The 12,135-nt window shown below is 41.8% G+C and overlaps 1 protein-coding gene across 1 annotated transcript; it reads left to right on the top strand.

Annotated features, from left to right (window-relative positions):
• Positions 1-6,548: 6,548 nt before the first annotated feature.
• Positions 6,549-7,091, top strand: LOC138909244 (uncharacterized). The gene has a single exon (XM_070200430.1). It carries the CDS (start codon positions 6,549-6,551, stop codon positions 7,089-7,091), a length of 543 nt encoding a protein of 180 aa, XP_070056531.1.
• Positions 7,092-12,135: the final 5,044 nt, after the last annotated feature.

Here is a 12,135-nt window from a genome sequence, read left to right as displayed (position 1 = left end):
GTAGCCATTATTTTCAATTTACTGCTTTATTTCGCTATGTATATCCCTTTTTCTGTCTTTATTATATATATATATATATATATATATATATATATATATATATTGTGTACATGTTAAAGTGTGAGTGACCCGCCTTAACCTCGTCACTACTTCGTTGAGGTTAGACTCGGCACTTACAGAGTACATGTGGTCGGTTGTACTGATACTACATTCTACACTTCTTGTGCAGATTTTGGCATTGGTCCCAGCTGATCGAGAGGTGTAGCAGCTCGGAATGGTTCATTGGAGACTCAAGGTAGATCTGTTGGCGTTCGCAGACCTTGAAGTCCCCATCTATCTTCCCCTGTTTTTACTGTTTCTTTCGTTCAAACAATTATATTTCTTTCAGACTTTACTTGTAGTAAATCCTAGAAGTTCGTGAATTATGACTCCGGATCCGAGTTGTAGTAAATATTACAACATTTATATTATTCCGCACTCGTTTCATTACGTTTCAGCTTATTTGACTTTATGTACTGTATTGAATAAACAATTGGCTTAATGATTCTCTAACATTGGCTTGCCTAGTAAGTGAAATGGTAGATGCCATCACGGTCCCGAAGGTGGAAATTCTGGGTCGTGACACTTTGTACCTTTGCCCTTAGTTTTCTCTTTTTACTTTCCAAAAGGGAAATTGTCTAAGCTCATGCAACTCTATGATATAATCCTTGTTCCCACATGTATCAGTCCAAATTATCAATGACAACAAAATTACTTTGGATCTAAATATGTGAATTCTAAATGTCTGTCAAACATCCGTGAATTAGTCCTACCTCTGGCAATGAGAGGTCCCTCCAAATTTTAGAAACACGCTAGTTTGTAATGCATGAATTGCCCGCTCTATGTGATTTTCTACCCGTATAAAAATAAAGAGACTAACTATTGCACTTTTAATTTTCTTTCTTCTTATTTTCTTTTGCATTATTATTATCCCCCAAAAAAGAAAAGAAAGTCGATTTGCATCGACTAAAAATGGCAGAGCCACCATACAATCTAAGGTCTAAGGGAAAGATGTCAGCTTCAGAAGACCCAACTGAATATGCTCCGGTCATAGCCGACAGCCCGGGACAATCGGGGGAAAATGACAGCACTAGGAATGATGAGCACGTGGACAGGATGGCCCAGGAAATGGAATCCTTAAGAGAGGAGGAACAATATATTAGAGAATTGGCATACCTGGTCGTGGCAACACTTCCTCAACCATCCAGATTCTCTTCTTTGAATCCACTTCCAAATCGTTTTCCTTCAACATTACGCCAAAACAACAACTCTCCAACCTCAACCCCCACCACTCAAGTCATACCTCCAGTAATCCCTGCTAACCCACCAAATCCCCCCATATTCACACTCCCTACGTACCACAATACCATCAAACATCACAAAACCCGCCTATTACCGCTAATGCAACTACCCTTCCTTGTGACGGAGTAACTTTCACCACCAACTAGCACATACCTATGGCACATTCCGCTACTCACGAGCGGTACATTCCCCCTGTATATTCCATTACCGAACCTACCTTTACAGCACCCGTCATGATCAGGGTGCCATATGCGATCGATTAGGCGTAAGGAAGAAGAGTCAGTATCTAAGCAGTTGCAAATGTTGAGAAGGCAAATGAAGAGTCTCCAAGTTGCCCGAGGAAGTGAAAGCCTGGACTATGAGGACTTGTATATTCACCCAGATGTGGATATTCCAATAAGGTAGAAACCTCCTAAGTTCGATGTCTTCGATGAGACAGGAGACCCTCACACACATTTAAGGGCTTATTGCGACAAATTGGTCGGAGTAAGAAGGAATGAGAAACTAAGGATGAAAATGTTTATAAGGAGTTTGACGGGAGAAACACTCACCTGGTATACCCGACAGGACCCGTGAAATTGGAGAACTTGGAAAGATATGGGGGAGGACTTCATGAACCATTTTCGATTCAATACAGAGATCATTCCTAATCGATTTGTGCTGCCAAACCTACAAAAACAACCATCTGAGTCGTTTCAAGAATATGCACGATGGTGGAGGACTGAGGCTGCCAGGGTGCAACCGCCGCTGGACGATAGTGAACTAACCAAGTACTTCATTCGAGCCCAAGAGGGAATATACTTTTAAAAGATGATGGGAATGATGGGTCAAAAGTTCCCCGAGCTGGTTAAAATGGGAGATTTCTTAGAAGAGGGCATAAAATCTGGTAAGGTGCAATCTATGCCAGCACTGCAAGCGGCCAGCAAGGCCATCCAGTCAGTATCAATCGGTATCGGGAAGAAAAAGAAAGAAGAGGTCTCAGCAGTCGTCCCCTACTATCAAACTAACCCATCTCATGGAAGCACCTCTTATTCCCAAACAATCGCGCACCACCACCCACTTACGCTCCAGTCTATAATACCCAGCCATACTACCACCCTCAACCACAATACAACCCTCCTCGAGCCAACAACAACCAAAACCCATAACGACCATATGCTCTTGTCGAAATCACTACTCACCAAAACTGACATGTGTATGCACCACGTCCCAACTTTGAAGAAAGGGGTCCCAGAACCTATATGCCGATTGCCGAGCCCTTGGCACAATTGTTTGAAAGGTTGAGAAGAGCAGGATTACACACCCAATTGACGGAAGGGTTCCTAAACGCCCCTCCAAATATTTTGATGCCACTAAGAGATACGTGTATCATTCCAATGTACTGGGGCACGACACTAAAGACTGTTTCAAGTTGAAAAATGAAATTGAAACCTTGATCAAGAGTGGAGCTATCCAGTGTACTCCATCACCACCTAATGTGAACCGCAACCCATTTCCAAATCATCGAAACCAAGGATCTAACATGATCACGCTAGACGAAGAATATGATCTGAAGGGAACTATTGTCACTATAGGGAATGCAGAAACCGCAAGGGTCCCTCCTCAAAAGGATCCAATAATTACAGTACAACTAAGTCCTATAATGACAATTCAAACCTATTTGCAACAACCTGCTGATGCTACTCGAGACGAAGAGGACATGGAGTACAAAATCATCCCATGGACCTACCAACAAAAGGGAAAGGCCAAAATGACAAACTCTGTTGTAGCCCATGGTATGACTAGGCCTGGGAGATGCTACGCCCCTGAAGAGGTCAATCAAGGAAATTCAAGGAGAGAACAAATTCCAAGGAGGAACATAAAAGACCCAGAAGCTGCAGAGTTTTGGAAAAGGATGTCGAGTAAAGAGTATTCTATAGAAGAACAGTTAAAGAAAACTCCAGCACAGATATCCATCATGGAACTATTGATGAGCTCTGATAGCCATAAGGATGCTTTGTTGAAAATACTAAGTGGGGTAAGTGTACCGAGTAACACCACTAGCGAGGCGTTGGCAGCGACAATTGGAAAAATGGTAGAAGCAAACATGATCACTTTCAGAAGAGATGAACTTTCCGTCGAAGGCGCAAGTCACAACAAGGCTCTTCACATCACTATCAAATACGGGGATAAAGTGGTGTCCTGAGTGCTGGTCGATGGAGGATCAGGAGTCAATATTTGTCTTGTCTCTACCCTGCGGGAATTGAGAATTCATTTGAGGGAGGTCAAGTCCACGTAAGGGTGATGGCCTTTGATGGCTCGCAAAATGATATTATTGGAGAAATTTATCTAGCATTGCAAATCGGGCCGGTCAACTTTCCAGTGTTATCCAAGTGATGGACATATCCTCTTCCTACAATTTACTGCTGGCCAGGCCCTGGAAACATATGGCAGGGGCCATGCCGTCCACCTTGCACCAATGCATAAAATTCGAGTGGGGACACCAAGAGATCGTGGTTCACGGTGAGTAGGGTCACTCCGCCTATTTGGAGTATGTTGTCCCATTCATTGAGGAGCTAGAGGGAGTCGCCTTCCATGCTGTAGAAATCATTCAGACTACTGAGGTGGAGAAGACTGAACAAAATTTGGGAATACAATCGCCGTACAGATCCAAGATGGCCATGAGAAAGATGATGAAATATGGGTATAAGCCAGGAACAAGGTTGGGAGCCAAGTCAGATGGAATGATAGAGCCAATTGAACACAACGGGCAGAAAAGAAGGGCTGGCATAAGATATCAGCCTCCGGAAGGGAAAACTTGCACGTTAGCTTCGGGAAAAAGGTTTTTGTTCCAAAACATATTGCAAGTCCGGGACAAAGTTCAACATTCAAAGATGATATCATCGACGGGATGAGAAAGTTGTTCGTGAATATGATTGAAGAATATTGTAAAGGAACTGACATCAAGACACCGACTATTAGGGATGCCGAACCAGGGGAAGAGCTGCAGAATTGGACAGCCAGTCCATCTTTGGTTTGCCGGGAGTCTTGGTATTATAGAACTATAAAAGTTTTCTTTTGAAAGAGAACGGTCAATTGAGGCATGTACCGTGTCTGTACCTTTTTGTCATTTGCCTCTTGTGAACGCTTAAGACGTTCCCCTTTTGATGAAATAAGAAGAATCATTTTCCTAAATATCGCAACTCTATTTTACTGCTTTATTTATACCTAGCTTTTCTTTTCGGTAATCAAACCGATAAAAAACTGTGTTCCGCAATTATGACATGTAACAAAACCATCGAGCGCAATGACCCGGATTACGAGGAATATGACGAGAGTATGATGCCAGCCAATCTCCCGCATGAGATCGAACAGATGGAGAGTCAGAAGAAGCCTAACCTCGAAGAAACGGAAGCAGTCAATCTTAGAAGCGAAGAAGACGTGAAAGAAACTAGAATCATCATTCACCTAGAAGCCGAGCAGAAGGAAAAAATGATTGAGCTCCTTCGACAATACGTCGACGTGTTCGCACGGTCTTATGATGACATGCCAGGATTAAGCACCGACATTGTCTCGCATCGACTACCCACTGACCCTGCTAGACCCGCCGGTCAAACAGAAGCCCAGGAAGTTCAAACCTAATTTAAGTCTGAGGATAAAGGAAGAAGTGACCAAACAGATAGAAGCAAATGTAGTAAGGGTCACCAACTATCCAAGTTGGTTGGCAAACATCGTCCTAGTGCCCAAAAAGGACTGGAAGATTAGAATATGTGTGGATTACCGGGATCTTAACAAAGCTAGTCCAACAGACGATTTCCCCTTGCCAAATATCTACATTCTCATCGACAATTGTGTGAAGCACGAGCTGCAGTCATTTGTGGATTGTTTTGCTGGATACCATCAAATCTTAATGCACGAAGAAGACGTAGAGAAGATAACTTTCACCATACCTTGGGGAGTCTACTGTTATAGGGTTATGCCATTCGGTCTCAAGAACGTCGACGCCACCTACATGAGGGCCATGATGACCCTCTTTTAAGACATTATTCATAAGGAGATCAAAGTGTGTGGATGATGTCATCATAAAATCTCGAAAGAGTTCAGAGCACTTGGACGACTTGAGGAAAATTTTCAAATGCATGCGAAGGTACAGTTTGAAGTTGAACCTAGGAAAGTGCGTGTTCGAAGTCCCCGCTGGAAATTTATTGGGTTTTATTATAAGCAAGAAAGGGATAGAACTGGATTCATCAAAAATCAAGGCCATCCAGGAATTACCACCACCAAAGAGCAAGAAAGATGTCATGAGTTTCTTGGGAATATTGAATTGTATCAGTTGTTTCATAGCCCAGTCCACGGTAATCTGCAAACTCATTTTTAAGCTGTTAAAGAATGATGTTGTCACGAAATGGACGAAGGAGTGCCAGAAAGCCTTTGACAAAATCAAAGAGTATCTTTCAAACCTACAAGTGCTGGTTCCCCCTGAATCAGGGAAACTATTGTTGCTCTATTTATCAGTCTTGGACAATGCCTTCGGCTGTGTATTAGGGCAGCATGACGAAACTGGGAAAAAGGAGCAGGCCATCTACTACTTAAGCAAGAAGCTCACACCATGCGAGGCCAAGTATACTTTGATAGAACGCACTTGGTGTGCTCTAACTTGGATTGCTCAGAAGCTAAGGCATTACATGTTGACATACACCACACATTTGATATCTCGGTTCGACCCACTCAAGTACATTTTTCAGAAGCCAAAGTCTAACAAAAAGCTAGCTAAATGGAAAATTCTCCTCAGTGAATTTGACATTGAGTACATAACTCAGAAGGCTATCAAAGGGCAAGCTTTAGCCGACCACCTCGCCGAGAATCCAGTGGGTGGGGATTACAAACCACTTGCCACGTATTTCCCCGATGAATAAGTACTATTTGCCGGGGAAGATATTGCAGAATTATACTCTGGATGTAGGATGTTTCTCGATGGAGCAGCAAACTTCAAAGGAGTCGGGATTGGGGCAGTCCTGATTTCGGAATCTGGACAACATTATCCAGCATCGGCAAAGATAAGATTACCTTGTACCAGTAATATGGCTGAGTACGAGAAATGCATCCTTGAAATTAGAATGGCAGTCGACATGAACATCAAAGAACTTTTGGTCATATGAGATTCCGATTTGCTGATCCACCAAGTCCAAGGAGAATGGTCAACTAAGAATGTCAAGATATTGTCGTACATGTACTGCGTGAAGGTGTTGTGCAAGAAGTTCACAAAGATTGAGTTCAAGCACGTCCCCAGAATTCAAAACAAGTTCGCCGACGTCCTTGCAACCTTATCATCCATGATTCAGCATCCAAACAAGAATTACATCCACCCAATCGAGATAGAAATCAAGGATCAACATGCATATTGCTTCCATGTAAATGAAGAACCAGATGGTAAACCTTGGTATCACGACATCAAGAAGTTCCTTGCGACCAAAGAGTACCCAGAAAATGCTACTAATGGTGAAAAGCGAGCCCTCGGGAAGGTGGCAAACCACTTTTTCCTCAACGGGGAAGTCTTGTACAGAAGGACCCCAGACTTAGGTTTGCTGAGATATGTGGACGCCACTGAAGCAACCAGACTGTTGGAAGAAATACATACAGGGACGTGCGGCCCCCATATGAACGGGTTCACGTTAGCCAAGAAGATTTTGAGAGTTGGATACTTTTGGATGACTATGGAAAGTGACAGTATCCGCTACGTGCAGAAGTGTCATCAGTGCCAGATTCGCTAAGATTTCATCCGGGTTCCACCAAATGAGTTAAATGTAATGGTTTCACCTTGGCCTTTCGCCGCCTGGGGCATGGACGTGATAGGACATATAGAGCTTGTAGAATCAAATGGACATCGTTTGATCTTGGCAGCCATCGATTATTTCACAAAATGGGTTGAAGCATCTACTTACAAGGACATCACAAAGAATGTAGTGGCAGATTTTGTCCGAAACAACATCGTTTGCAAATTTGGGATAACAGAATCTATCGTCACTGATAATGCCGCTAACCTCAATAGCGACCTCATGAGGGAAATCTGCGAGAAGTTTAGAATCGTCCACCGCGATTCTACAGCATACAGACCACAAATTAATGGAGTAGTCGAGGCAGATAACAAGAATATCAAGAGGATTTTGTGAAAGATAGTGGACAATCACAGACAATGGAACTAGAAGTTATCTTTCGCTTTATTAGGTTACCGAACTTCCATGAAAACATCTACTAGGACAACGCCGTACATGTTGGTAAACGTCATTGAAGCAGTGATACCCACAGAAGTCGAAATACCATCCTTAAGAGTCATTCAATAAGAGAAATTGGACGATGCAGAGTGGATATAGGTCAGGCAAGAACAACTCATGCTCATTGACGAGAAAAGAATGGATACAGTATGTCATGGCCAGCTATACTAGAATAGGATTGCTAGTGCATTTAACAAAAGAGTGAAGCCTCGCCAATACACTCCGGGGCAGTTAGTTCTGAAGCAAATCTTTCCCCATCAAGAAGAAGCCAAATGGAAATTTGCACCAAACTGGCAAGGTCCTTACATGGTCCACAGAGCACTGTCTGGTGGAGCTCTAATATTAGCAAAAATGAATGGAAGAGTCAGCACGAAGCCTATCAACTCGAACACAATCAAGAGATATTACACCTGAAGACAAATAGAGTTAGGATTTTTGATGTAACAGAACTACGTTCAACCTGACTTCCCATGGAGGGATACGTAGGCAACCCACGTAGGGTTGGGTTTCTCTCACCCTTTCTTTTGTAATAGAAAAACCAAATATCATTTTTGTATGTTGTTTAGGAACTACGCCGACTTGATTTCCTCATAAAGGAATACGTAGGCATTTCTCATCGGATTTAGTTGTCTTTTGTAATTAAACTACGTTCTGGCCTGATTCCACTTAGATACGTAGGCTGTCTGAGTGAGACGCGACCACTTTCATTCCTTAATCTCATCATTTTGCATATGTTGTAATTGAACTACGTTCTGACCTGATTCCGTTTTGGATACGTAGGATGCCTGAGTCAGGCTCGGTCGTTTCATCACTTTTTATCATTATCCCACAAACTACGTTCAGACCTGATTCCGTTTTGGATACGTAGACAACCTAAAAGGGTTCGGTTATAACATTAGGAAACCTCTATAATGCATTAGACTTAATTAGGACACAATCACAACAGTAAGTATCCGCGTTGTCAGAGACGTCACAGAAGATCGACAGCAATGAGACAAAGCTCTCAAATGGATACGTTCGGGTGTGGCCCTTCGTAACATGTCATAATCCAGAATGGAAGCATTTTCCTTAAAAGAAACAAGTATTTTCAAAATATTTTCTAAAATATATATAAAAAGTAATCTCTTCTATCTACCGAACTCCGTGGCGCAATCATGTCAAAGGTTGGGCAAATCAATACCATGGTCGACGTAAACCAACTTTTCCCCCTCCCCTAATAAGAAGTTTTCTTTGAGTGCAAGGTCAACAGGGAGTAAAGAATCGTTGGGACCACACTGGGGCAAATGACGGACCCGCCATTTGCCTAAGATTATCTCTCCTCCTTTTACTTTAAATTTTCGAGTACAACAAAGGCTAACCATTGAATCCTTTGCAGGTGCTTCGGAATCAGACAACTGACATTGAAATCAGTATAAAGCATACCGTCTGCTCAATCAATCGGAGCACCCTATACAAATCGCACGTCAGCTTTGCCAACAGAAATCTATATATAGCAAACCGCCTGCTCAATCAATCGGAGCACCCTGTACAAATCGCGCATCGACTTCGCCAATCGAAGTCCTGTAAATAGCAAATCGTGGGCTCAACCAATTGGAGCACCCTGTACAAATTGCATGTCGGCTTTACCAATCGAAGTCCTGTATATAGCAAACCGCCAGCTCAATCAATTGGAGCTCCTTGTACAAATCGAACGTCGGTTTCGCCAACGGGAGCCTTCTATATAGCAAACTGCAAACTTCGCCAACAAAAAGCAATCTGCAGCACCGCTCCGTCAATCACGGATGCCAGAATAGAAAACCGCAAACCTAGTCACCAACGTTCTGCCCATAGTGGCCGCAACCTAGCTTCGTAGTCAAGAGTATCTCTTGGTCATGCTTATATTTCATTTCCTATTACTTTGAATGTTTTAACATTTTATTCGTGCAACTTTAGGCATGATTATGATTTTAATCAATCACCCCGAGCGGAGAATACTTTACATTTCAGTGCAAAGCTCTCCCAACAAGCGGAGACGTACTTTACAAATCAAACTCTACCAACGAGCGGAGACACTTCTTAGTGCAAAGCTCTCCCAACAAGCGGAGATGCACCTTAACAATCAAGCTCTCCCAACAAGCGGAGACAATTTTCAAATGCTCCGACAGCTGCGGAACGGTACACAGCCCGGCTAACAAATCGAGTCAAGATAAAGTATTCCATCATCCCAATCCCAAATAACGGCTCGTCGGCAGCCAGGCATCATCATTCCTACATCATTTACATCGCATCTTAATATATTCCGCATTACAATATATCGATATGCGTGTGTTTCATTTTCTTTGCAGGAACAAATACCATAGCGTGGAACTTTTTCTTAGTAGCAGACCAAACTACAACGCTATGGGGACAGCTAACCCAACAGCGGGCCAAGATCCCAGATCAAGACGATCAGCAAGCTCTAAATTTCGAATCATTCAAATTAGGCCGCAAAATTCAAGCTACCATGAGTGACCGATCTTCCGTCTCGTTGTAGCGTAGCAATATGATACTGGGGCAAATTCCTGCAAGTACTGTTTCACCAAAATCCCTACTCCAGAGCTACATGAGGCATGATCCTTGTTAAGCCCGAGGTATGTAAGTAATTTAAAGCCAAATATATGCCCAATATCCCCAAATCTTTCGTAGATTCTTCCTCAACTAAATTACGTAACTCATAATCCTCATGCCATTCTTGAAATACGTGCCTACAGTCGGGACAAAATTGGCTTTGGTTTAATTTCTTTGCCCGAAAACTCTTTCATCGTCTCCGGTCAAAGAGGGGCAGCTGTTGACGACCAATTTTGACCCTCCCCTTTTAAGTTAATTAATTTATACTTAATAATTTACAATAATGTTCTCAAAGTATTTTCTAGTAATGAATACCTATTTTTCACAAGTTAACCAAGCATTAGTTTTAAAATTAATCGCTTAGTATTGACATTCTGTAATTACAAGTATATTTGCTATTTTTGGATTATTAAAATAATTTCTATACATAGGTTCTATAGTTAATTTATCACATTACTCTTTAATTTCTTATTAATTAGATTACTATATGAAAATCCGAAATTAGTACAATTTAGGAACAAAGTATTTTTACAGATAGTTAATCACAATAATTATTAGTATTTAACAATTATAATCTCTACTATATTTTATTAAAAATAATTAAGTTATTTAAATGAATCTCAAAAGGGTAAAAGACAAAGTGGCTACAATTGCAATTCCTCAATTAAATACTAGATGGCCATTTCTTAAATTATTTTAGCCCAAATATACAGCCCAATTCGAAAATACCCAGCCCAAGGCCACCCCTCTCTTTTCACCATGGCAATCCATGCCGTCATGTTTGAACCAATTACAGTGTGACACGTCATTGCTCTCAAACACTCACATAAGAAACACACTACATTCGGATCGTTGATACAAATGATCAACGGTTCACAATTAAACTAATTTTCCATCAGTGATTTATCTCTGTTGTTGGATTAAAAGAGATCCAATAGTCGCCTTTTTTCCCAATAAATGTTTCATCTTCGAAATATTGGAGCCGTTGATCACAATTGATCCAACGACTCCCGTTCCATCTCCCATTTTAAATCTGGAGATAACCCCAACCCTAATCATTCTCGCTCAAGACCAGTCGCCCCCTTTCCCAAAACCCTCTCTTTTCTCTCATCCCTTCGAGCCCCATCAGTCATGGAACCTTGCACAAATCAGTGCAAGGTCACAAAATCCTGAATCAAATCGTCCTTCCCTGCTTCTCCATCCCCAAACCCTGTTGATCTTTTCCTTTTGTGCTTGGAATCTAAAACACTAGAGCATGACCAGTAAAATCAAAGTGCCATTTTCGTTTTGTTTCTTAAATCCAATTGGCAGAATCGAATTCCTTCGTCCCTAGACTGTGAAGTTTAAGGGTTTATTTCATTTTTTCACCGATTGGATTTTAAAATCCTAATCTAAAACCGTAGACTAATCGATGCAAGGTCAAATCCTCAGAATCCTTTGTGCTTTGTCAAAATTGGTGGCATGCTTGGCCTTTTCACAACATTCATTATCATTATTCTTGGTCCATAGGTCAATCGCAGAGACCTCTGGACATTGGGCCTCTACCCGACAGATTTTTCTCTCAACGGGCAGTCCTCCTCTCTCTCAGGTAAAGCTTCATCATTTCTCCCTCTGTTTCTTTAGAGTTTCCCCAATCTTGCTCACATCATCAGCTCCTCGTCATCTTCCACTATCATTTTGAATCTTGTTGAACCATAGGGGCAATGAATACCACTATAAAAGGGATTTTCAATGCTCTCACCTAACATACAAATACAAATATGATCACACTAAGCACACAAAGAAACTATGAACTTTAGGGTTTCTAGTCTTAGCTTCCTTACTGTTTTCTCTCATTTGATGAGTTCTATTGCTGGTTTAAACTCGAGAATTCTGGGATTTTGAGCAACAAAAAGAATCTGTTTGGTCTGCTGCCCTCGAAAAGGTCAGCACATCTCTCTCACTTTTCTCTTTTGTT

Source organism: Nicotiana tomentosiformis, chromosome 4, assembly GCF_000390325.3.
Source record: "Nicotiana tomentosiformis chromosome 4, ASM39032v3, whole genome shotgun sequence".
NCBI classification, from domain to species: Eukaryota; Viridiplantae; Streptophyta; class Magnoliopsida; order Solanales; family Solanaceae; genus Nicotiana; species Nicotiana tomentosiformis.
The sequence above is the reverse complement of the archived record's forward strand: the minus strand, read 5'-3'. Positions and strand labels throughout refer to the sequence as shown.